This window comes from Truncatella angustata, assembly GCF_020726525.1.
Source record: "Truncatella angustata strain MPI-SDFR-AT-0073 chromosome Unknown BKA67scaffold_5, whole genome shotgun sequence".
NCBI classification, from domain to species: domain Eukaryota; kingdom Fungi; phylum Ascomycota; class Sordariomycetes; order Amphisphaeriales; family Sporocadaceae; genus Truncatella; species Truncatella angustata.
This window is the reverse complement of record NW_025763385.1, coordinates 2,974,579-3,000,318: the sequence shown is the minus strand read 5'-3', so window position 1 is coordinate 3,000,318 and position 25,740 is coordinate 2,974,579. Positions and strand designations below refer to the sequence as shown.

Sequence of the window (25,740 nt, the reverse complement as noted above, 5' to 3'; positions counted from 1 at the left end):
GTTCCTCCAGAGTCCAAAGCTCACCATTCTCACTAGACCACTGCGTGCTTCGAGATTTCCAGTAAAAGACTTTTTGGAGCTCTGCCACCCTGAACTCTATCCATTCCAAGTGGATAAGAACGTCGCTCCAAGCCCTCTTTTTTTGCTTGTTCTTTGGCTTGTTCTTTGGCTTGCTCTCCAGGGCAGTCTTCCGTCGCTTTGCTCCATCTTTCTCTGACGTGCTCTTTTCAATTACGTCCTTGGCACCCCCTCTTGGCAGGAGTAATCATGCTTTGGGAACGTTGAACCTGCCCATTTCCATCACCATTCGAACTGCTCCGAGAGTTGTCCACACAAAGGCCGTTGCCAACGAAATTTGAGCCAGTACCTGGGTTAGACATGACGTGAACTCTGCCAGCTGGTCGTCACTGCGTTTGAGAGACGAATACCCGTTGTTGCTCACGTCGTCTTCGATATCGGTATTTGGCAGGGAATCAAATGACTATGCTTCGAAGTCAAAAATGAACTCTGGAGTCTGATCATTTCTCCATGGCAAATAGGGGTTCGCAGCCCCTTCTGTCCCAAGCATGCTGTTACTGTGTTGTGGATATGTTGTCTCGTCGACCGCTGTCATAGTCTTTTTCTCGGTTGGGCTGAAGTCAATCCAACAGGCAGGATCAAACAAACCCGTATCCATTTTGTTCTTGTTGTTGCTGTTATTGTTTGATGGAGAGGTGAAATGGACGGCAAGATGGAGGTGCACATCAAGTCGGAAGAGTGAGTGAAAAGAAGAAAAGGACGAAGCCAGTGAGTAAAGTTCGGCGGCATACCATTTTATACCCAGGGGGTCCTCCTCATTCCCAATGTTGCTGAGAGCCAAGCTCACTGCACTGTCATGTTGCCCGTCTAGCTGCTGACCCTTCCTACTTTGGATATCCTGCTCTTTGGGGCGACGAGGTCATGTCCACCCAAGCCACCCAAGAGAGCTCTCAGACGCGATTGGTCGTGAGAAGAACTGATCTCGACGGGATGAGGCGGTGTTGCGGTGAGTCCTCCGGATGTGGCCTATCTTAGCGTATTCGTCTCCATGATCGCATAGAAGACCGCGCCAGCCTGTCCCTGAGCTGTGTGGCGATGACGCACTCGACGCACGTGAGAACCTGGCCTCACCGACTTATAATCCCACCCATTCTCATACACACATGGTGCCTATGTCTGTTCATCACTTGGCGATCCAAGAATTCGCTGGCATCCTACACCACTACCAAGCGTATACGGAAGGCGTCCGACACCGCAATACCGACCTACAACAAGTAATTGATCAATTACACAAGAAGATTGACGAAATGTCGGATTTTCAGCAGAATCAAGGAAAAGTGATAGAGGCACAAAGAGAACGTGTTCGTATCTTAGAGTCTGCGCAAGCCGCACCCAGTCCGCTCGAGTTGACCCTAGCCGAATACGTTTCGACGGACAATACTCAATTACCGACGTCGTGCAATACCACACCAAGTTACGCTGCAGAGCTTGCGCCAAATATTCGAATACCTGTATCCTTTGCCAATAGCACTCCCATTGCTGAATGAATAATTCAAAAGTATAATCAAGGTCTTCGCAATCGATGGCACACAATAGAATTCGCCTAGCTAAGCTTGGCGATGATCTAGCACCTGTATAAAACATAAGGAAGCAGGAACATGATTCGATAGTGGAAGACTGGTAGCCACTCTTGCCTTCCAGGCTCTTACACCTTATACGTGACATCGTACCTCAAGTACTACAATATTCACGTATAAGTGCCTACGCGCATATCGGTAAGCGACTACTTTGTATTCAATTTAAGGTCCTCCTCATGTGACAGGAAACTGCCTGCCATTCTCTCCCTTCGGCTTACTGTAATTATAAATATCCTAGTTGCATGGGAAGACGTGTTTGCACACATTGTCCTGGTTATTTGAGTTGGGTATCAGCACATCTTGGATCAGCTGACAGTCGAAGGAGCCAGTAAAATTATACCCGCCGTATTTCATGCCTATGGCGTTGTAATCTCCACTTTCACTAAGATGTGTAATATCCGTAGTCCAGGGAAGGGTGCTGTCGATGGAAAAGGGACCAAGGGAGCTGAGATATTCGAAGACAGGTGCATTCTTCACCACCTGGCCGATGACCTTGCAGCTACTATCATGGACCTCGGCGTTCTTCCAGAAGGAATGAGGATATGTAGCTGAGCGCTGATTTAGTGCAACTCCACATAGTGAGGCAAGAAGAGTGAAGTAAGGGAAGTGGAGGAGATCGTACTTTCAGCAGCGGAACTATATGTTCCGCTGATAGACAATGTACACTGTCCTGAGGAAGTGGGCGAACAGAAAGCGTCCGCCATGACCTGAACAACTGTGAGGGTGGAAACAGAGACGAAGACAGCCAAAGCACGTGGTGTCATGACGGGTGGCTGAAAAGCTGTTACGAAGTTTGTCATGGTGTGAAGCGCGGCTTTGACCCCAATATTTATTCCTTGTTCGCTAATTATATTTGGCTGTTACATACAGTAAAGGGCGAAATGGGTGTCGCGGGTTTCGTTATTTAAGATAATTAATTAGGTCCGATTTTGGATCTTGCATAACAATCCGGCCGACACTTGGGTATCCATAAGTACAGGTACATAAAAACCAGTGCCCCTCTACACAAGAGCTTTTGTCAGATACTGGGTATGCATTTCGGTCATTATTACACATAATTTATAATCAGATTAACCCATTCCGGTAACCCCCTAAATCTGATAGCCTTAATGTCTAACCATTCTGAGCACGTGTTGCCTGGTTTCTTAGCGCATTGGATCTCTTATCGCCTGACGATAAATAAGCACCATACGATCTTGAAAATTTATTATCAAAGGGTAATTATTATCACAATCTCGTATCTAATTACTGCATTTCATTCCATACATACAAACTTTAATAGAACGGCATGGGTCGCAAATAACGATAGGATTTGTTTACATTTTATAAAGGAAGTTGTTTATAAAGCAATAGGCTATAACGAAGTTTCTTACGCGGTTACTAACAACTAGATCAAGCTATGCACTCTGCCTGGCTAAAGAATAAGAAAGCAAAAAGCATGGTAACTAGACTAGCTACGAGCTATGTATAAGAGGCTGCAAGTATTTGTTATTTAGGATCATTTCCGCCTTACGGGGATGCGAGAGGTCATTTTCGAGACATCTCGGCGTGTGGTCTTCCGAGCTTGTTGTGGGGATACCGTATCTGCACTCGTTATTAAACAAATTTACAAAAACCAAACGTGGTAACAAAAGCTTACCATGGATCCTCTGATGCAGTTCGAGTAAGGCATTGTGCAGTGATTGAACATCTCTATGTTGAGGCCCTAGCAGCGCCTCAAGATTGTCGTGGGCGCGTTGATAGTATGTCCTCGCCTCCACCAGCTTGCCCTGATCCCATAATAAGGCTCCGAAACCCCACGTCGTATTGATTGCTGGCCGATATCTCGCGATATGTTGGGGCCCGACGGCATTCTCGTACCCTCGAAGCGCCCGCAAGTACATCTCCTCCGCCTCTTGCAACTTGCCTTGGTCGGCGTAAAGGAGACCTATGTTGTTGACCGTGTCTAGTGTCGACGTGTGATCCGGTCCCCACACATTCTCGTACCCTCGAAGCGCCCGCAAGTACATCTCCTCCGCCTCTTGCATCTTGCCTTGGGCTTTGTAAAGGTTCCCTAGGTTGTTAACCGTGTCTAGTGTCGACGTGTGATCCGGTCCCCACGCATTCTCCTTCCCTCGAAGCGCCCGCAAGTACATCTCCTCCGCCTCTTGCATCTTGCCTTGGTCGGAGTAAAGGTTCCCTAGGTTGTTGACCGTGTTTAGTGTCGACGTGTGATCCGGTCCCGACGCATTCTCCTTCCCTCGAAGCGCCCGCAAGTACATCTCCTCCGCCTCTTGCATCTTGCCTTTGGCTTTGTAAAGTGCACCTAGGTTGTTGACCGTGTCTAGTGTCGACGTGTGATCCGGTCCCCACGCATTCTCCTTCCCTCGAAGCGCCCGCAAGTACATCTCCTCCGCCTCTTGCATCTTGCCTTGGGCTTTGTAAAGCGCACCTAGGTTGTTGACCGTGGAGAGTGTCGACGTGTGATCCGGTCCCCACGCATTCTCGTACCCTCGAAGCGCCCGCAAGTACATCTCCTCCGCCTCCTGCATCTTGCCTTGGTCTTTGTAAAGGTTCCCTAGGTTGTTGACCGTGGAGAGTGTCGACGTGTGATCCGGTCCCCACGCATTCTCGTACCCTCGAAGCGCCCGCAAGTACATCTCCTCCGCCTCTTGCATCTTGCCTTGGTCTGCGTAAAGGAGACCTAGATTATAGAAAGCCCAATCCAAACCATCATCTCCATTTTGAAATGTGGCGCAAGACGTTATTGCATGTGCTAAAAGTCGTCTTTGAAGTAGCCAGAACTGATCGTCATCCTGTGATGGCACCTTTGATGCTATACACTCGAGCGCGAGCTTGTTTAGGCAGTCATCCCAACCCTGATTTAGTATGTGAACTGTCCAAGAGTGCAAGCATGCGTGAATGCTGTATCCCTTCGATTCGAGCAGCTCTGAAGTGAAGCTGTATGGCTCAACGAACCCGTAGTTATGCAATATGCCCATCGCGCTATTAAAATTCAGCTCATCATGCAACTCATAAATCCACGCTGGGCCGTCATCACCATAGTGCTGGAAGAGTTCGAACCATACGTCTTCGTTATCAAAATAAGCCCACCATTGGAGCAGATTAGCGGCAAGGGAATTTTGTGACTTGATTTGCTCGTATGAGATTTGCCACGTAGAAGAGAGCGTGTGGTCTTGGTATGACCCCAAGCTTGGAGTGCTTGCATGAAGCCTCGCCCATGAAATCTTGTAAAGGCGAAGATATTTACCGAGGCTTACCGGGACGTGCCTTAGGTATGCCCCAGCCGTGGCAAGGGCAAGCGGAAGCCCGTCAAGCTCCTCCACAAGATCTCTAGCATCCGTGTCTGTGGGAATAATTAATAAAGCCTAGCGATCTGTATGGGTCTTACCATTGTCCAAGCCATCTCGACCTGAGGTTGTTAACAGGATATCAAGACTGTCTTCTACCGATTCAAGCTTCGTCACTCGAATACGATAACCTATATCGACTTGTGATAACCGTGTCGTGACAAGAATCGAGCCTTGGTAGGACATGGGAAGAAAGCGATTAATGTCGATTCCCGTGTCATCGACGCGGTCAGCCAATCTAGGATTATCGTAGTTGTCGTATACGAGAAGCCACCTAGTGTTACCCGGCAAGCTAAGCCATGCCTTCACAGCTTCGATCACCTCCTCGTGATTTTGTTGTAGGTCCAGCGCATTCAGGCCGCTAGCATCAGGATGTTGTCGCAGAATCTGCATCGCAACTTTGGTGAAGCTTTGTTGGATAGACGCTTCATCTTTAATGTTGAGCCATAATATCGCTGAGTATTCGTCTCGGTATCGCTTCGTGTATGCTACGGCAAGCTGTGTCTTGCCAATGCCGCCGAGACCGTGGAGGACAACGACGCGACGGCTGCCATCAGAGCTGAGAGTTCTGCGCATCTCGGCAATTTCCCTCTCTCGTGCGACGAAATGTGGGACTTCGAAAACTTCGGACAGGCTGAAGGAAACAGAGAAATCAGTCGCACGGGTTCCTGATCCTGTCAGGCTCCAAACACACTGTCTATTAGTCACTAGGGTCTTACCAATGATAGCTTTCTGGGTTTCCTCTCGGAGTCGTTTTCGTGCCTTCTCTCGCCCTTCGCCATAGATCAGTGGCATATGAACGTTAAATATCCCAAGCAACGAATAAGCCATGTCCTCCTCGTGCGTCGTTTGGCGGCCGCGCACCCATGCTTCTCGTTCTGCAACCGTATAGTCGGATAAAGGTGTACCACGGAGCGCACCAGCAGGAATGCCTGTAATGTCGCGAATCAACGGCTCCAGTGTTCGCTTGTCTCCCAGCCAAGACCCCTCTCTCGAGTAGAAGTCGACTGTCTTAGGGGCGATTAGCTCTTGCAGCGTCCACCCACGAGTGAACCATCGACTATCTCGAAAGGGATCTTCCCATGGTGTCCGGCTTTGTTGTGTATCTGACACTGAAATGGCCGAGACGTCTGCTAAATAGACGTAGCACCGTTCCGAGTTGAGGTACCATCGGAACATGCTGTTGATTGCCGTCTGGAGCTCGATAGCTTCGGATTTGTCGATGCAGCAGGTGTCGACCCAGAAATACTGCAACCCGTCTCGTTTCGCTTGTTCTGCGCAGAACTTGATCTTGTCAAAGCCGGCTTTCTGCTGCCAGTCCCTTGGCGTTCTCGCTAGATCGGCAAACAGCACCTCCTCGTCGGGTCTCCATGTGTGGGATAGGATCGCGTAAGGACGAACATCGTTGGAAGCGAGATCTGGGGTAAGAGCAAATCTGCCCGTATCATCACATTGTAGCAGTCGCATCATCAGTCCATTCACTCATGCTAGCCGCCGCAACGTAATGAAAGTGATTAGCCTGGCCAGCACGATCTCTCACGCATTGTTGGTGTTTTCTTCCTTCGTCTGCAGCCTGACTGATCAGTCAGCATGGCTGCGGATGCGGGGTACGGGTCAGTCAGCTCAGCCGCAAAGCGCAAACAACGAGGGGTAAACATCGAATCCATGCGTGTGCCCATCGCACCGATGATGGAACAACTATCGCGTACAACGCAGTACAAGGGCTGTTCTTGACGTCCTGCTGCGAAGCTATAAATGATGAAGGGTAGCAAGGGATTAGAGAACTGCTAAACTGTGGCGGAGCAAACAGCCGTTAGTGCCACTAGGCAGCGCCGTGGCCCACCAGGTACTGTACTGTAACACGCGTCTCAACGCACTCTTTAGAGTTCCACAGAGTCTGTGTTTCCGCATCCTTCTTTCCTTTCATGACCACTGACTCGCTAAACTCTCGACTACGTTTACAATCATGGCGCCTCAACTAGATCCAGTGCAACGTGACCTTATCAAGTCGATGATCAAGCAAAGAGCTGAGAATAAAGTCATTGCATTCGAGACTTCATGTAGCACCCGCGCTGTCCAAAGAAATCGGCTCGAAAAAGGAACCAGGCGACATGACCAGTAACCGCAGGACCTCCGCTGGTCGCCGCAGTCGTATCACACCGCCCATGCGCAGAGCTTTACGTGACATACTAAGCGAACGACCGGACATGTATCGAAGCGAACTTGTAGACTTTATGAACGACAAGTTTGGAAAAAAGGTATCGGAAAGATCAGTTGGTCGCACTTTGAAATCAATCGGCTGGACGAGAAAGACAATCCGCCGCATCGCTCAGCAACGTGACGAAGACCTTCGTGGTCTCTATCTGCACACAGTTTCGAAATACAGATCATATCATCTTAGTTTTGTCCATGAATCTGGTTGTGATAAAAGAGTTGGACACCGGCGTTGGGGATGGTCGCCCAAAGGAACCTCGCCGGTCAAGACCACCAAATTTAGTCGTGGGAAAAGATGGCATATCCTGCCTGCGTACGTGCAAGATGGTATCATGCTAAGGCGAGTATATCAAGGTTCGACGGACAGTGAAATATTCGAAGATTTTATAGCACAGCTGCTTCAACACTGCGGCAGATATCCCGAACCTAAATTTGTGATCGTGATGGACATTGCTTCTTGGCATAAGTCGGAGAAGATACAGCAAATGTGCCAAGAGGCTGGCGTGATACTTTTATTCCTCCCGCCCTAATCACCAGACTTCAATCCGATCGAGGAACATTGTGGGGTGCTTAAAAAATTCACTAAGAAGCACTGGCATGAGAACGAAGATTTCATTCAACGACAGTTAAGATGTACTTGGAATGGTGCGTCGATGTGGTTGGGGACGACATTTCTACTGCGGAAAATCATTTCCGTCATGCCCATCGCACAGATACCTGACCTATGGTACAGTAGCTAGGGATAGACGCTGCCAATTTGCAATGCCGAGAAGCTTTGCCGCCAGTCTAGTGCTGATTAAAGAACTACATGTCCTGCAGCTTGTGACTCTCTCCACCACTTCTCGATATTAGTCTTACTGACGAATTGCAACGCGACACCAATTTTGACCCCTTTCCTGACAAGGACATCGGTCGCAACTTTGGGGAATTGCAGAATAGAGTTCAGTTCCAGGAAGTTATCCGTTGCATGCTTGTTACCCACTCTCAGCTCCGCCCTCCAGCTCACATCTTGCGTCTGCGCTAATGTCCAATCACAATACTCCCTGAGCTTCTCAGCCCTGTCCCCCGCAATACGAAATGTGTCGGATTCGCTGCATGAGCCGCATTGATTTGAGACATGGGTCTTATTATGACGACAATTGCCTGGAGCCCGGTCCGCCTTGCGCTTGCGGCTCTTCGCCAAGACATTATCACGGATCTTGGCGGGGATCTCAACACCAACATCAATATCTTCTTCCTTCTCTCCTTCTTTCATTTTGTCCTTGAGATCCTCAAGTGTTTGTTCCAGATCTGTTGCCTCGAGTTTATGGTGGTTTCCCTGCTGATCCGCCCAACAGTGGGGTCCTTGCTTGCAGTGCTTAGCTCTGCAGCGATGGTGCTTGTACACACGAGTCCAAAAGCCAGCCTCAGCTGCTCTCTGAGCTTTTTGAGCCTCGGTAGCACTCTGTTTCTTGGTCTTCGTCTTCCTCGATCCGGTGGCTGCGGTGGCAAGTTCGACTTCTTCTTTGTAAACCAATTCGATCTGAAGAGTGATCTTCTTTCCTAAATTGAATAAGTCACTGAGTCCTTCGAGGTGGCTATCTACTCTGGTCTAATCAATAGTCAGTCCATCAAAGTTTTCTGCGAAGCCGCGCTGGCGAGTCCGCTCGATCGTTAGGGTGAGAGCTGAGGCTTCGCAGATATAGCCTTCTCCTGGGAACTTTTCCTTGTCCTCGAATTGATTGTTAAGTTGTGTTTGGAACACGGTCTCCCAGTACACACTTGGTGGTAAACTAACATCATGTCGCAAAAACGAACAAACTTGTCGCGCCCTGATGTTCTCACGCTGGGAGATCTTCCAACGAAAGTCATAATGGACGGGCTCGGGGTTTCACCACTTAGCGATTCGTTCCGTCCTATGGTTGGCTCGATTGTATGCACATCCAATATTGTGTAATCGGGCGTGTCATAGCGCGGATTGTCGGCACCATTATCAAAGAACTCGAAGGCAAAATCGTTATCCATTGCCACTCAGCTCTAGCAGATTGATGTGGTTTCTGCGTTCTTCGCTACGAGCGCAACCCTGACAGCATTGCTACTGAACCAGATCGTGAAAGAGGTGGATACTTTGACAGAGCAGACTTCCATGGTATTCTACGAGCTTCCACGGCAAACTCCGTACACTGAGCAATACACTTGTGCTGAGGACTTTGAAATATTGGGTGGTCAATGTAAAGCCTTGTCAAGGACGAACATTGTTTTAAAGCACCGTTTTTGTCGGCATTACTGTACTGTCGAGGATCGGCAACTCGTGCATCGTTCGCCGTTCTGTACTATACGACTTATTGCTCGCAAGCAGGCATTTGAATCAACATCATTTGCCTTGAAGAGTTCTAGCATTTCCTATTTCGAGTTGGTGGGGAGGTAGGCACTTATAGGTGACTTGACCGTTATCACCTAGTGCAACTAGAATCTGAAAGCTGTAGTGAACAGTGGAGAATAGACAATCTTTATGGACATCACGATGTGGCTTCAGGCGCCCTTAGTATCCTTTTTCGATCGCAACACACTACAGTGATGGATTACTCGATTTCCAGATGATTTATTGTGACAGCCAGAACTGACTGGTCTGCTGGTAGTTGGTTACGGTACTTGTGAGGTACATGACGATCAAGGCCCACACTGACAAACAGCCAAAAATGGACCTGGTTATATTTGTTATCTAACGAAAATTGCGACACCCATTACGCCTTTTACTGTAATAGACCCATCAAAAGGACTTTGATAGTCATGGAAAAGGATCTAATTTCGTCTTGTAGCGAGAACTGGTACTACAGTATCAATAAGTGCGAAAGAGCCTGGCTAAAGCTCACGCTCTTGGATCAGAATTGATACGGTCCAAAAGAGTGCTGAGGGTATACGTACAGATCAGAGCTAGAAATGGATCGTCTGTGCTTAGAGAAGAAAAGAGAGAGAGACAAAAGGAGGAAGCCGGTTTTGACCTTGTCTGTACAGTACCGAAGTTCAAACGTGTCGCGGTGTTCAAAATGGAAATGGACTAGCTCGAAAGTGGCCATCCACAATAGGTTCTCATCTGGGGTATGAATCCACTGACCACTTCTGAACCCACCAGCGCAATACTATCCGGTCCCAACTTCCATGTGCCAGAATTGACTTTCCAGAAACTGCATAGCAAACTACGTTTTGGTAGGTTGTGCTTGCTGGCCAAAAACGTTTTGTGGGCCTGGCCATCGGTCCGCTCTTTAATCTGTCCCCGGTTATCGAACCCATGTCATTTTGAGCCGCTTGGAGCCTGTCCATTTTCAGCACCACCAAATTGGGGAATGGTGTTAACGACTTGTCGGTCGCGTCAAATGCGCGCAATCGCATGACCACTTTTCACCACTACACAGCAGCAACGGTCTGAACAATGCCTTCTCCCTTTCGATGCTGTCGAAAACTGGACATGTTTGGAAGCTGTCATGAACGCAACAGAATCTGAAATACCGGTTTCCAGATCCGATCCGCCATTGATTGGGCTCAATACTGACTACTGCTTGCCATTGTTGAATCCAAAGCTGGCCCTCAATGGCCCTCCGAAACGATGTCACCCAACTCCCAGAAGCCATCTCCTGTCGAACGAATGAAAAGTACGAAACCAACGAAGCGGACGCGGGCGCATATAGTCACAACGACATCTAATTGCTCGCATTACTGAGGGAGCACAAATGTTACGGCTATTGATCTGGCCAGCCACATGCGGCACCCATCTGAGTTCTACAGACTGAGGTTGAACAAAAACACGTGGAGCTTGCGAAAGGCAGATTATGGACATTTCAATTGTATGCAATATGTAGATATTCTATGTAGGCTATGGACCAAGATCTAGGAATTGCGTCTCTGCATCGGCTCTACTCCGTTTGGAGCAGGTTCGTAGCCGGCACCACGTAAATGTTGCAGAATCCGTCTTCGCCGACCTCATCCCAGCGATTATGTCCGGGGGAAGCGGTTCGTAACGCTGACCTGCCACAGCGGAGTTCATCCCAGCAATTATGTCCGGGGAAGCGGGTGGTAACGCTGACCTGCCACAGCGAAGTTCATCCCAGCAATTATGTCCGGGGCAAGCGGTTGGTAACGCTGGCCTGCCACAGCGAAGAGAGTTTTACATCTGGTAGGGCATGGTTAACTGCCAGATGGACACGAGTGTGAAGAAGAAAGGAAAGAAAAGTTTCAAGACAATCTGGGCGAGGACAGGCTTATATACATGAGTCTGGGTGGATCGAGTCATGTGATTCATATGATTCATGTGACCGAGCTATGGTCTTTCGTGTTTTGGCTAGAGTTGCATCTGGACCTGCCGGTCCGATTCTGGAAAAGAAGATGGCAGGTGTCATGTACTGTCAGTTTTGGACTCCTACCGTCATGTGGAACTCTACGATGATCAGTCTGATCCAGGTACTGTACGTAAATGGATCGCAGACCCCTCGAACATCAATAGCGACGCAGCTTCGGCCAATACAAGAATCGTTTGTACCAAAAACTGTTCTCTGCTACCCACCCCGCCATTGTTCCATTTCGTGCTCGCTGGGTGGTACATATTTGGCCGTGGCTTTGCATGGGGTACTGTGCTGCATCCTTTTTGGTCCTTAGACGAAATGGTGCAGTGCCGTACAGTACAGTAACATCCGGTGGTCTAATGAGTATGCTGGTACTGTAAAGCAGTGTGATGTGTTAATGGAAGAGTGTCCTTGGAGGCTTTGGTAGAGAACAGCCGACGGAAGTGGTGGAACACTTGAGGCTGGCGGTCTTGGATGTGCTGGAAAGCACCTTCGATGAGATTGAATAAGTCCTTCAACCCAATGATACGACTCTATATGAGGGGCATTGTGGCGCTTGTCGGACAGAACTCACGAACGCGGATCTCCGTATGTATCAGAGGTTTGATTGCGTAACTTGATCCTGCCCATATTCATGCCTTGACTGATCCTCTCCCAGTTGGTATGCTCGCGATGCGCCTCTCTTCCCGGTGGTACACCCTGCATCACAGGCGTTCATTATAGATTTGGGCGGTAGCAAATTTTGTCAGTCTACGGTCTGGATGAACCCTACAAGATCTGCTTGGGTCCACTCGAGAAATCAGCAAGACCTCGATGTTGTGGTGAGTTCCCTCAACGGTACTTCCGGACACTCTCCTACGCAAGACAAGGCCACATATTGTGCAATGATTGTTTGGAATCAGCCAGAATAGACGAGAATTTAAGATGTCCTATGTGTCGAAGAAAATGCTGCGAAAGATCACGGTGCGAAGATAGTTGCCTTCAGATTTTCCACGTGTTAAGTTAAAGCATATGTCATAGATAAACGATGGAAACGAGTCTTGAGCGTGATCCAATCTTGTCATTAACAACGTTTGTCGTGGGGTGCATTTGTATCGACGCGACTCACCACCTCCTGTGGAGTAGTTGGTTGGAATATAGCGTACGGTGACGCCTATTGGAACGAGGATCTTTGGCAATATGGTCCAACCGCACCCAATATCTCATCCGGAAGACTGCTGTAAATCACTACTGCAGATATACATATATATATATATATGGGAAGGCACCTCTGATCCTTGCGGGCAGAATATGCAAATCAATACATCACGTGTATGCGCGCGCTCACGAAGTAGCCATGACCGCCATTTCTCCGACATGATGTGGTCGTAATGATGTTGTATAGAACAGGTATCATATCCCATCTCTTAATGGAATGTTTTACAATGCAAAACAGACGGAATGACGTCGCGAACAGTCCTCTGCTTTACTCTTGAACCAAAGCGTCCTCTTTTAAACACTAACACTCAACACTAGGTCTCTTAACGTTCTTTACCCTTCGAGGTGCTGCTGCCACCGCTGCTTTTACTGTTGTCGCCGACCTGAGGCTTACCATCCGCATGGCCCTGACCTCCCCAAGCCATTTCCTTATTGGCTGGGCTAAACTCTAGCGGATTACCAACACCACCACCTTTGCCCATGGTGTCCTTCGCAGTCTCCGGTTTGCGACAGTTTCATGAACGGCATCCACAAGTGCTTCGAAATCGGTCAACTTGGTTCTTGTGGATGTCTCGTAACGGCATACCGATTGATATGCTCCACACTGACCCGGGGCTCGTGAACTGTCCCGCATGCCCAGCAAAGTAGTAGCCTTGAGGTGAGTACGACTAGCAGCTTCAGAAGCTTCCAATTGACACCTCTTCAGCGAGAGAACTTATTCGGCACTGCCAGTACCAGGACGATGAGCCATATTGTTGTTGATGCTGCGACGCCATCCCAGCTCCCGCCGGATCAACGTCCAAAGTTGCCTAGTGCTGCCTCAACAAAAAGAAAATCCATCACGACTTTGCTTCTAGCAAATTCACGGACCAATTCACCAATGTTGATGTAGAGGCCCTTCTTCCTGGCCAGTTCAGCCAAGTTACGTGCGTCCGAAGAGGGCTTGAAGCTCGTAAGGGGTTGCTGAATCGTAGCCGAGTATAGAGGGTTTGCAATTCTGACCGACTCCAGCAAACGGTCGATGCGGTTGGCAACAGAGAAGCATGCATCTGAATAACTCATCGCCTTCCCGTGAGCGAAAAGATGTACTGGCCCAGTCCGGATGGGCGTTGAACCAGCTTTGTCGTCGACTTCGATAGGATGACCACAGGCGGTAACTGCTTCCTCATGTTTCTTGTACTCAACTTTGTGAGCTATGCGGCAATGATTGATGAAATCTTGAGTACTCGAGAAGTCCTGCCTGTGACATGTGACGCAAACTAATTTGACCATCTTGCTATCGGAAGCCCGTTTCAAGATGCACGGCCCGACCTTGTTCTTGGAGTGCGGGTGCCCACGGGGTGCTTGAGGCGCCTGGCCAGTAGATCCACGACATCCTCGACGTTTGTTCTGAGCGGTTTCTACCTTGGTGATAGTGTTTAGGCGGGAATGAGCATCAATGGAGTTCGACGCTCGCAAACTTTTAGATGGCTCCAGAGTCGGCGCCGGGATACCGTCGAACTTGGGATCCGGTATGAGCCACCTGGCGAGATGTCGAGCATACGGCCCATCAGCAACACCAAAAGGCGGCGTCCACTGTGGTACTTGAGTGCCGAAATCTGCTTGGAGAGCCGGCTCTTGCCCAATAGTGACGTTCAGCACTTGTTCTGGCATTGGAACGTGGGCCGGGTATGGAATTAGGTGACATCGACGCAGCTGCTCCAATGCGATCTGGCATTTTGCTAGCTCTTGGCTGATGAGACGATGCTCTCGGTGTTTGAGCAAGACTTCGTGGCTAAATTCCAGCTCAATGTCTCCTCTTGCACGATTTAGCCGGGATAACATTTGGGGCGCTGGTGGTTGCGTCGACACTTCCTCCTTTCTCGTCAGTGCTACCTCCTCCTCATTTGGTGAACCAACATTGTTCTCTAACTTTCGACGCTTCACCGCCAGAGAAACAAAGTTAATGCGAGACATTTGGAGTTGAAGTATTCCTTCTTGATGAATAACAAAGGTAGGCAGCAGTAGAATTCCGACGAAGAGGCACGAGGTGACACGGCGGGCGGAAGGTGCAGATATTCGTCTTGTGCTGCTGTTATCCCAAATCTGATGCATCGGCATATTACACAGTATGATATCATGAAACTAAGGGTAAGTTTTAGCGACATGAGCTCGAGGAAGATACAGGCGTAGCGACCAGTGCAGAATTTGAACCCACCATGATGGATTACTGGACTGCATCCATGTGGGTCGGCACAACTTATGTGTCGTGCACCTGAGCATGGATGCAAAAATGGCTCCGAGACAGATTACGAGCGCGATCTTGACCTGTTCCACAACAGTGTTCTCTTACCACAAAAGTCGTTCCTGAGTCTCATATGGCAATTGGCAACGTCCGTGTTGCGGCTCCTTTTCAAAATAGCAGGTACTAGTATATATGAACCACAATGTCTTTTAGTAAGTGCGGGCGGACAACGACTTTTCTTCTATTTTTTGAAGGTTCCCATACATTACAAGTTCATCACGAGCTGTCAGAAATCCCTTTGCAGTTCAACTTCCAAAAGTACGAAGATGAAAACAACTACTTCTTCGCTTATAACTGCTGGAAAGACAACAACGCAACAATATTCCGAACAAGAAAAGCCATACCCTTATACCCGGAAGAGCAGAATCCAGAGAGCTTGTGAGAAGTGCAAGCAAAAGAAGACCAGATGTGATGGAGCTTTACCTTGCAAGAAGTGCAAGGAGCACAATTATATTTGTGTGACAACAAGACCGAGCACGACCAAGTACAAACAAGTACCTGCCGGGTGAGTGGCCAGCCAGCTCGTTGAAGCGCGAACCCTGACTAGCGTGTAAACAGCTACGCCGAAGCTTTGGAAAACTGTCAACTCACCTTAGTCAACACAATCCATGAACTCTACTCCATGGTGAGAAATGGAAAGTCGTGGGATCTCGGCGAGCCGGAAATCAATGATCAAGGCCAACCCCTTGTTCACAATATCGCCACTCTACTTGGATGTGTTCGATCCGGATCTCCAATGTCCGTTCACACTCCTTTACCCCAAGATGAGACGGGCTTAGCCGAACTAGCAGCAGAACGGCAAGCTCGTCAAACAGATCTACAAGTTGCTGGAGAAATCCAGCAAGAGACAGATGCAGCATGTCGTCAGCACCCCAGCAAGCCCTTACAAACTCTTTTTCCACTTGTTTCTAGAGCGAAAGCGAGATTCGAAAAGGGAACTCGTAATAACTCATGCATTCAAGGATGGATGACATGTTAATGACTTTCTATTGCATGGCAGTAGTTCTGTTCACTGTCGGCATCCTGTGGGAAAAAACAATCTCGATTCCAACTTACTACGGTGGTCCTTGCGCTTCTGGAACTGTACACATGTACTTCTCCAATGCATATAAGTTTCGAAGCATACTCGACGGCGGCAGTAGTATATATCCAAGTGTGAGTACGACCCGGGAGCTACAAACTATTTACACCAACATTAACATAACGGTTCAGACTGTGTTCAATTTCGAGTTCGTGTCGAAAACCGACCGTTTCATATACGATGCTTTGCAAATGAAGCCAGATTCCGTTACCATGGTTCCTTACAAGACTGTGGCTGGGGACTTCTTAGTCTACACAGTGAACTCTCGTGCACTTCTTGGTGATGTCGAGGCAAGCGCTCGATCTGCGGCCAGGAAGCTTGGAGAACCTCTACCATTTATGATCATTGCATTCAATGCTCCAGATGTTGGGGAAGAAGAATTCATCGACAAAGAAGATGTGACGTTCCTTGGTGAAACGCTGTTGACCTTGTGAGCTGGAGTGCGTGGAGCTAACAGCGTTGATAACGGCTGAGGCGTAGAAGATATATTAGTGTGCGTCGTCACACTGAAGGGCCGGCGGGAGTTTGCATCCATTCCCAGCTTGTCCTCGCTGGGACTGTGGACCCTATCGAATCCAGATAGGCGATGTTTTGCTTTGCGACATCAGCGCTACGAGGCCGTCATTGAAAGACAGACGTCCATTTGTAGGACATGACATCTAGAGAGAGTAGAAGGTAGAATAGAGATAATTGACAAAGTGGATGCCATGTCTTTGGGGAAAGCAGATGATGGAAGGAGAAGGCGGGAGCAAAGGCGCAACCGAGGAAAAGAACGAATCACTACATGTGCTTGCTCGTGTTGTGATGAACCAGGGAGATGAGGTAGAGTGGCGGTCACCCGCTTGCTGAGTATTATCTTGTGGGGAAAGCAAACCTTCCGTTCTGTTTACAGCTCGATATTCAGGTCGATCGCTCGGCTCTGTTTTGATGATGAGTCTTGCAGTGATCGGCGATTGAGCACGTTTGTCGCGCCTCCGTCGACGGGGTTGGCGATTGGCGGGAGTGCCTCGAGAATTCGCGGGTTTGTTGACTTGAGCGGCAGTGTATGGTTGAGTTTGCCCGACGGCTGCTCTTGAAGCATTGCGTATCGCCAATCTTCGCGACCGCCGGTGAGGAGAAGACCAGTCCATGGGGATCTAGTTGTAGGGCAAGCAAGATAAAATCACGGGGAAGGGGACAGTGGGGTTCCCACCACGAGTGACTCGGAACGTAGCAGTGTCGTGAGGTCTTTGCTGAAATACAGATGTCCCCAGGGTACAATATGAGATGGGAAGAGAGGAGTAGGTAGAATATAGGAAATCGAAGAACTGGATCTCAGATTTTGGGAGCAATCAGACGATGAAAGTAGAAAGCTGGAGCAAAGGCGCAACCCGAGGCGAAGAGACAAATCATTGTATCGAAAGAGAGGTGGAAAGCATGTGGATGGCCTCGTCATAGCGGCCGTTGGATCAAGTCTCGCAGACATGCAGTCTAGCTGATGGGGGCCAGATCGATCACTAAACCGGTCGGACAGACAAGCCTAGAAGTGATGATTATGTGAGTTCGGAACTGATTTGCAAGTGGCTAAGCCCAGTACGCATTTGGGAACATGGCCTGCTGCAAGCAGGGAAGCCGAAAATGCATTCCATACCTGTACAGTACTGTACTGCAGGTAAGGATCCACTATTCATGAAATACATTTCTGGTATCCCAGACCGACCCCACATGGATCGATTGATGTCCGGCCCATTGGCGGCACATTGCTTGACAGGACGAACAAGGGCGAGAGGATCCACTCCTGCTGTATCGGTTCAGGGCCTACAGTGACAGACTGTATCGGATCCATGACTGAGTACAGTATCGAAACATGCCCAGCTGTCCAGAAGACTTTTCCTGACCACGCCAGGCAGAAGAACAAACGTAAGTCCAAGTCCAAGTAAGTCCAGCCACCCCCTGCGGAAGGAAATATGGGGCGACGACGAGACGACCCATAATAAACGAATATATAAGCCCCGTCCATCTTCTCGTCGAGTTCCATTTCTTTTCTTCCTTCTCATCACCTTCGGGTGTTCCGTCTGTCAGTCCTTCGTGGCGGCAGATGTCACGTCTTGACGCTCTTTGGAGCCGACAGACAACCCCACGTGGAAGTCCTGGAGACTACACGTGATGTTCCTCGCCAGCATCTTCGGATCTGGCGGGTGAAAGCCTTCTGTTGTCGCTTCGCGATGGCAGCTTGTGCCGTCTGCAGGTTCTTGGAGCCTACGGATGACCCCACGTGGAAGTCTTGGAGACTACACGTGCTGTTCCTCGCCAGCATCTTCGGGTCCTGCGAGTGAAGCCTTCTGCTGTTGCTTCGCGCCGGCGGTTTGTGCCGTTTGCAAGTTTCTCCTGAAGCTTGCAGATGACCCCACGTGCAAGTCCTCGAGGCTACACGTGACGTTCCTCGCCAGCATCTTCGGGTCCTGCGAGCGAAGCCGTCCGCGACTTTGACTAGTCCGGATGTGTCATCTGGCAGGTTCTCTCGAGCCTGTCAGATGGTCCCCACCTGGCAAAGTGCTTCGAGCCTAGCAGGTGAAGTTCCTTGCGGGTGCCCTCGGGTAACTAGCAAGTGAGAGCCGTTTGGTGAAGTGCCTTCGGGCCCACAAGCGATGCCGTCTGAAAGTGCCTCGGAGCCTACAGACGATGCCATCTGGAAGTGCCCCGGGAGCCTACAGATGATGGATTGCTTCCCTCTTTTCCCGCAGACGTCCTATCTCCCTAGGTTTCCTGCGGGGGGTCACAGATGTCCCAACCCTGTGTACCGGCCAGCGAAGGCGGCCTCTGCAACCTGTTCGTGGTGCTGGCTACGAACCTGCTGTCCTGGCAAGAGCTCTTTCGAGTCTCTCTTGTCGGGGGTCAACAGAGCCAATGCAGAGACGCATCTTGTAGAATTTGTGGATTTTCAGTAGACATTATGGCATACAGGTACATAGATAATTGAATAAACGCTGCTTTCGGCTTGGCCATTTCGCAAATGATGTATGGGCTCACGATCACCGTGTCCCATGTCTTGTGTCGTTTCCTCGCCTCTTTCTCCTTCTCTACCCTGCTTGACTGCCCCCACTGTATCTGACTGTCCATCAAGGGTATGTAAGTAATACAGTACAGTTCTGGTCGGTCATGGCAGCTTGGTCATCTCTGTGCCGTTTCTGGTTATGTCCGGCTTCGCTGCTGACGCCGTGGACACACACTGGATCGCTCCCACGTACGCCTCCATCTCTGCGACTCCTCTGTTGTTGACAGCGGATATAGCCTCGTTCGGAGACTTGCACTTGCACAGGAAGGGTTCTTGTTGACTCGCCAAGACCGAACCTCACGTGCACAAACTCCGCTGTCTCGATGGTCTTTCCAAAGCTGCAGGTGGGGCAACTGCCCCGGGTCGAGTTCTCAGACATGTCGTTGTTTGCCGTCGCGTTGCTGTTCGAGTAGCGCTTCATGATCTAGGTCATCCCGCGTACCGCTTCGAAGTGGTTGTTGTGTGCACACGACCGAGTACGAAGCTCGTCTGATCGACTACACGATGGAGAACGAGCACAAATCCACCATCAAGCAGGTGGTTAAGATCGGGCCTGTATGTCAGTACGGCATTAATGCCGCGCAGCTGCAACTCATTCTATCAACCAAACTAAGCAAGATAAATGAGAAATAAGCTGAAGGCCGAGCAGTCATTGGTTGGCGTCAGCGGACAATCGTCACGCCAGCTGTCAACGGCATTTAGTGACAATGGATTCACGTGCTGGGAATAACAAACAGGACAGGCGATGAAAAGCATAGAACCTAGTGTAGAATATGAGTTGTGAATGCTGAAGTCAAGAACGTCATTCGACGCGATCCAAAAAGTAGCACAGGCTGACCCATCTGTGGCGGGAAAAACTGACAAATCAGGGTCTTGTCACTGTCAGGCACGGAAAAGGGAATTTCAGACAAACCTGTCAGATTGTGGAGACAGCTAGAGTGGCCGATTTCGTGGTCCTGCACGCAACATGGATCAGGTATAGCGTTGGTCACTATTGATCGCATCACCAATCCGACCGATGCGCTTACTCACCTGTCGAAAATGGAAATGGACTAGCTCGAAAGTGGCCATCCACGATAGGTTCTCATTTGGGGTATGAATCCACACTGACCACTTCTGACCCTGCCAGCGCAAAACTATCCGGTCCCAACTTCCATGTGCCAGAATTGACGTTCCAGAAACTGCATAGCAATACTACGTTTTCGTTAGTTGTGCTTGCTGGCCTGAAACGTTTTGCGGGCCTGGCCATCGGCCCACTCTTTAATCTGTTCCCCGGTTATCGAACCCCTGTCATTTTGAGCCGCTTGGAGCCTGTCCATTTTCAGCACCACCAAATTGGGGAATGGTGTTAGCGACTTGTCGGTCGCAAATGCGCGCAAAATAAACACCAGGTCGGGCTGCGTAAGTGTCTATCCATAGTGCCCATTCATTACAGTGCCCATTTGTGCAGGTGGGCAGGGGGAAACACACGAGCGTCGAGTGGCCTCAGAGAAGCTCATTTTAATTAAAAACGGCATCTCTTACATATTATCAAATCGGCCCCGGTTTGGCCCGTTACGCTTCGTGTTTCTCTTTCTCGCGCAGTACATACAATATTGGGCTTTTGTCCAATTCAGGTGGGGTTTTGAACCGCACTTTGGTCGAACCAGGCTTAGCGCAGATAGGTGGAGAAGCGAGGACCAAGCTCAAAACTTCATCCTCATTAGGCTTAGTAAGCTACACAAGTGCAAGGATAAGATACCTGCAAAGGCCCGTCCTCTCCACAGCCCCTCCCGTCCTACAGCGTCCCACATGGATAATCTTACAACTATGGCTCCGGAGCACCTCTGCAATAGGCCCACCTGTACTGAGCCTACGGGTGTAACACTGACCTGCAGCAGACCAAGGTTTGCCCCAAGGGCTTTCTAGATGAAGGAGCCGTTTGGTAGATGCCATTTGCCACGGCCACCAGATCGAGCCGTCCTCGTCTATGCACTAATCTCATGGCAACGCACCGCGTGGCTTCACGTATCATGGACTTAGCACGCTTGTCGGTATAGATGACCGACCAGAACTGTACTGTATTTAGAAGCTCGAGGTACAAGCACAGGGCTTGGGGATTGTATTGTGTTCCAAGTAAAAAATATCACAGAAGTGGTTGATTCGAGACACGTGGTTGAAGGATCGACCGACGCGAAGCGCGGGAGCTAAAATGGCAACCCACGTGGAGGCGGAGATCGTGGTGGGGTCTTCAGACTCTATCGCGACGACGGCCAGACGAGTGACGCGAGCGACGACAGCCACGACGGTGCCAGCGAGAACGACAAGACGAACAGCCCCCGGCACTACGACAAACGAGGAACCGAATGGAACTCGCGAGGATGGCGACCAGGTCGCAGTGGGACAAGGCCCTCAGAAAGTGCTGGACATGCTGGTACTTTCTGCGCGACAAGTGAAGGAGATGAAGGCGGTGGTCATGCGGCAGTCCAAAATCATCGAAGAAAGCAGCGACCGACACATGCAGGAGCTTAGTGCAATGAAAAATCAGGTGGAAGAGTTGACGGCTGAACTGAAAAGCGTGCGGGAGGAACTAGAGGAGATCAAGGCCGGCCAGGCACTGATCGCAAGCACACTAACGAGCCCGCAAGCATCGTATGCAGATGTCGCACGTACGCCACCGACAAGCCAACCCACGAATGTGCGCTCCCTTGGCACAGCGAACACGACCCCTTCCAGCTTTACGGACACGCTGTACTGTACGATTGACACTACTAGAGTAAGCAAAGACGAAGCGAACTTGTGGAATGCTGGAACGACGCGAGCAGCAGTGGAGAAAGAGATGCGATCGATGGAAGGACACAAGGAGTGGAGATGCCGAGCGGTGACGATGGACCCGAAGAAGCCGCAGAGAATCAAGATCGTCTGCCGAGACGAAAGCGAACACCAGCTCGTAAAGAAAACCGCCGAGAAGATCGTGACCGCTGGAGCAAGAGTACTGCGAGATGAGCTCTACCCGATCAAGGTGGACAGCGTCAACCGAACTGCCGTGCTAGACGAGAATGGAAATATCCGCCAAGGAGCGGCAGAGGCTTTTGGACAGGAAAACGAAGCGATAGTGGCCAAGATCTCGTGGCTGAGCAAGAAAGAGGTGCCCAAGGCGTATGGATCCATGGTAGTCTACCTGACCAAGGCAGCAGATGCCCGAAGGCTGTTGGAGGAAGGCTTCTTCCACGCCGGAGGAGAATCGGGCTACGCGAGTGTGTTTGAGCGTCGTGAAGGCCCTGCACAGTGCTATAACTGCCAGCAGGTCGGACACAAGTCATTCCAGTGTAAGAATAGCCGAGTCTGCGGAAGGTGCGCCAAGGAGGGCCATGCGCATAAGGAGTGCACGGAGACGGTGCTCAGATGCGTGCCATGCGGCGGTCCCCACGAGTCGTTCAGCCGAAACTGTCCGAAGCTCTTCCCTGTCCACCATGACTAGAGAGTTCCGAGTGGTGCAACTGAATGTGGGCCGACAGGCGATAGTACAAGAGAGTCTGATGAATGACGCGAGAATGAGGGAAGTGTCGGTCGTGGCCATACAAGAACCACAAGCGAGGATGAAAGAGGGAAAGTTGATGACGGTGCCACGAGCACACTACGGATGGACAAAGGTATTGCCGACGGAGAGCAGGGACGGGAGATGGGCGATTCGGAGTATGCTGTGGGTGAAGAAGGAGCTGGAAGCCGAACAGGTGGCGATCGCGTCGCCGGACATGACCGGGGTGCTGATCAGATTAGGAGGGAGAATGGTGCTGGTAGTCTCGGTGTATATCCCGCCGACCGACCAGGACGCCCTTCGCGATGCGTGCGATCTACTGAGAGTAGTGGTAGACGTCGTGAGACGACGGCGAGGAGATATCGTAGACATCATACTGGTGGGAGATTTCAATCAGCACGATCAGTTGTGGGGAGGGGAGGATGTGACATTAGCTAGGCAAGGAGAAGCAGATCCGATCATCGACCTGATGAGCGACTGCTCGTTACAGAGTCTTCTGCCGCGAGGGACGAAGACGTGGGAGAAGGGAGCTTCAGCGACGACGATCGATTTGGTGCTTGCCAGCAACGACCTAGCAAGCAAGATGGCGTACTGCACTACGTCAGAGGCAGACCACGGATCCGACCACCGAGCGATCGAGACAACAATAGACATGGACATGCCAGACTTCCAGCCAAGGGAGCGACTTCTTCTTCGTAACGCGCCGTGGAAGGAGATTAACAAGCGGATTGTGCGCACGTTGGAGACGACACTCGCCGGAGAAACAGTGCAAGAAAAGACGGACGGCCTGTTGTCGGCAGTATCTGAAGCAGTACACACGCTCACGCCCAAGGCCAAAACGTCAGCTCACACAAAGCGGTGGTGGACGACGGACCTGACACAAATGCGATCGGTGTACACGTACTGGAGGAACAGGGCAAGAGCGGAGCGAAGAGCAGGTCGTTTCTCTCAGGCATTGGAGGATACGGCGAAGGCCGCCGCCAAGCAATACCGCACCAGCATCCGAGAACAGAAGAGAAATCACTGGGATGAGTTTCTTGCTGACGAGTCTAACATCTGGAATGCCGCCAAGTACCTGAAGTCCCAGAGTGGAGCAGCATTTGACAAGATCCCACAGCTGACAAAGCAGGATGGGAGTCAGACAACCAGCACAAACGAACAAGCGGAAGAACTATTGCATTGCTTCTTCCCGCCACTGCCTGAAGACATCGCAGACGAAAGGACGACGACGACGAGAGATCCTGTCACTGTGCCGGACGTCACACTGGACGAGATCGAACGGCAACTGTTCGCAACCAAGCCATGGAAGGCCCCCGGCGAAGACGGCCTACCAGCAATCGTCTGGCAACAGACATGGCCGGTCGTCAAGGACAGGATTCTAGCGCTCTTCAGGCAATCACTAGCCGAGGGCGTGCTCCCTCAGCAGTGGCGACATGCTAAGATTGTGCCGCTCAAAAAGCCGGGCAAGGAAGACTACACTGTTGCCAAGGCATGGCGTCCAATCTCACTATTGTCGACCCTGGGCAAGGTGCTGGAGTCAGTCGTGGCTGAAAGGATCTCGTACATCGTCGAGGAACACGGTCTTCTGCCAACGAACCACTTTGGTGCGAGGAAACGCAGATCGGCAGAGCAAGCAGTGCTCCTGCTGCAGGAGTACATCTACAAGGCATGGCGACGACGACAAGTAGTAAGCCTGGTCAGTTTCGACGTCAAGGGAGCATACAACGGAGTGTGCAAGGAGCGGCTTATCCAGAGGATGGAAGCCCGAGGCATACCAACAAGCTTGACGAGATGGATCGGTGCCTTTTGCTCTGACCGTACTGCCACGATCGAGATTAACGGCCGTACATCCGCGAGCCACGGTCTGCCACAAGCAGGATTACCGCAGGGCTCACCGCTCTCGCCAGTTCTGTTCCTGTTCTTCAATGCAGACCTAGTGCAGCATCCTATCAACAAGGCAGGTGGATCCGTCGCATTCGTTGATGACTACACAGCGTGGGTAGCAGGACCGACGGCTCAAGCGAACGAGGTGGGCATACGAGCCATCATCGACAGAGCTCTCGACTGGGAAAGTCGCAGTGGTGCCACATTCGAGGCAGAGAAGACTGCCATCATCCATTTCAGTCGAAAAGCGGCCAGAGTGACCAAGAATCACTTTCTAATCAAGGGCGAGCGTGTGTTCCCACAAGACCAGGTCAAGATCCTGGGTGTCACGATGGACTCGCAACTACGGTATAGACAGCACGTGGCTCGAGTCTCGAGCAAAGCGCTGGAGGCTGCCATCGAGCTTAGACGGCTGAAGGGTCTGCCACCGGCGACCGCCCGGCAGCTATTTACAGCCATGGTAGCCCCTATTCTGGATTACGCATCGAACGTATGGAGATACGCCTGTGGTGATCGGCTAATGCACGTTGTCAACAGAGTACAGAGAGTGGGCGCGCAAGCAATTGTGGGCTCGTTTAGCAAGGTAGCCACGGCAGTCGGCGAGGCCGAGGCACATATCTTGCCAGCTCGAAGCCGCTTCGCTAAACGGGCAATCAAGCTCTGGGTCGACGTTCATACACTGCCGAGCAGTAACCCGCTTCGTACGGCAGGATTTCGGATGTTTACGCGGTTCATCTCGCCGATGCAGCAACTTGCTGAAGACATGAAGAATGTGCCGATAAGCAGGTTGGAAACGATCGACGCCTACGCAGTGGAGCCGTGGAATGAACGGGTCGAGGTCGTTACGGGAGGAAGCGACAGAGCAGCTGAGCTAGTTGGCGCACGATGGGCTATCCGGATCGCCACCGCCAGCTCGGGCAAGAACGGCCTGGTCGGATTTGGAGTGGCTACACGACTCCCAGAGTCTAGCTCGGCAAAGAACAAGTTTACGCTACAGTCGGTCACCCTTGGGACGAGAGAAGAGCAAAATCCGTACACGGCGGAACTGGCGGCAATGACACGGGGACTGCGAAAGGTGCCGCAATACTTCAGGCAACGAGTAATTGTGGTATTTACGAGCAACAATGGTGCTGCTCTGAGTATGAAGCGACCGCGGCATCAGTCGGGCCAGAAAGAGATCGCAGACTTTTACGCATCTGTGGCCCAGC

At 50.6% G+C, this 25,740-nt stretch overlaps 6 protein-coding genes across 6 annotated transcripts; 3 read left to right on the top strand and 3 right to left on the bottom strand.

Annotated features, from left to right (window-relative positions):
• Positions 1–1,181: 1,181 nt before the first annotated feature.
• BKA67DRAFT_537102 (uncharacterized protein) lies at positions 1,182–1,565 on the top strand (the record flags this gene model as incomplete). Its single annotated transcript, XM_046100256.1, has 1 exon — positions 1,182–1,565. One exon carries the CDS (start codon positions 1,182–1,184, stop codon positions 1,563–1,565), a length of 384 nt encoding a protein of 127 aa, XP_045957696.1.
• Positions 1,566–2,128: 563 nt separating this feature from the next.
• On the bottom strand, positions 2,129–6,472 carry BKA67DRAFT_593315 (uncharacterized protein; the record flags this gene model as incomplete). Its single annotated transcript, XM_046104934.1, has 6 exons — positions 2,129–2,203; positions 2,477–2,490; positions 3,295–4,212; positions 4,339–5,001; positions 5,047–5,679; positions 5,725–6,472. The coding sequence occupies 6 exons, from the start codon at positions 6,470–6,472 to the stop codon at positions 2,129–2,131; spliced, it is 3,051 nt and encodes a 1,016-aa protein (XP_045957695.1).
• Positions 6,473–8,015: 1,543 nt separating this feature from the next.
• BKA67DRAFT_660042 (uncharacterized protein) lies at positions 8,016–9,223 on the bottom strand (the record flags this gene model as incomplete). Its single annotated transcript, XM_046107552.1, has 2 exons — positions 8,016–8,810; positions 9,017–9,223. The coding sequence occupies 2 exons, from the start codon at positions 9,221–9,223 to the stop codon at positions 8,016–8,018; spliced, it is 1,002 nt and encodes a 333-aa protein (XP_045957694.1).
• A 4,913-nt stretch (positions 9,224–14,136) lies between these two features.
• BKA67DRAFT_569519 (uncharacterized protein) lies at positions 14,137–15,041 on the bottom strand (the record flags this gene model as incomplete). Its single annotated transcript, XM_046103112.1, has 2 exons — positions 14,914–15,041; positions 14,137–14,832 (listed from the first exon to the last, which is right to left on the bottom strand). A coding segment is annotated over exon 2 (696 nt), but the record flags the coding sequence as incomplete, so codon positions are not given.
• Positions 14,874–16,376, top strand: BKA67DRAFT_320436 (uncharacterized protein). Its single transcript, XM_046096184.1, has 3 exons — positions 14,874–15,168; positions 15,229–15,521; positions 15,575–16,376. Exons 1-3 carry the CDS (start codon positions 14,974–14,976, stop codon positions 15,993–15,995), a joined length of 909 nt encoding a protein of 302 aa, XP_045957692.1. The 5' UTR covers positions 14,874–14,973; the 3' UTR covers positions 15,996–16,376.
• On the top strand, positions 15,980–16,531 carry BKA67DRAFT_660040 (uncharacterized protein; the record flags this gene model as incomplete). The annotated part of the gene is made up of 2 exons (XM_046107551.1): positions 15,980–16,171; positions 16,229–16,531. The coding sequence occupies 2 exons, from the start codon at positions 15,980–15,982 to the stop codon at positions 16,529–16,531; spliced, it is 495 nt and encodes a 164-aa protein (XP_045957691.1).
• Positions 16,532–25,740: the final 9,209 nt, after the last annotated feature.

Bases quoted from the DNA above. Each gene is read 5' to 3' on its own strand.
- BKA67DRAFT_320436 (XM_046096184.1), top strand. From the start codon at position 14,974: ATGTGTCGTGCACCTGAGCATGGATGCAAAAATGGCTCCGAGACAGAT. The intron at 15,169-15,228 runs GTAAGTGCGGGC...ATACATTACAAG, and splicing joins ATGAACCACAATGTCTTTTA to TTCATCACGAGCTGTCAGAA. The intron at 15,522-15,574 runs GTGAGTGGCCAG...GCGTGTAAACAG, and splicing joins TACAAACAAGTACCTGCCGG to CTACGCCGAAGCTTTGGAAA.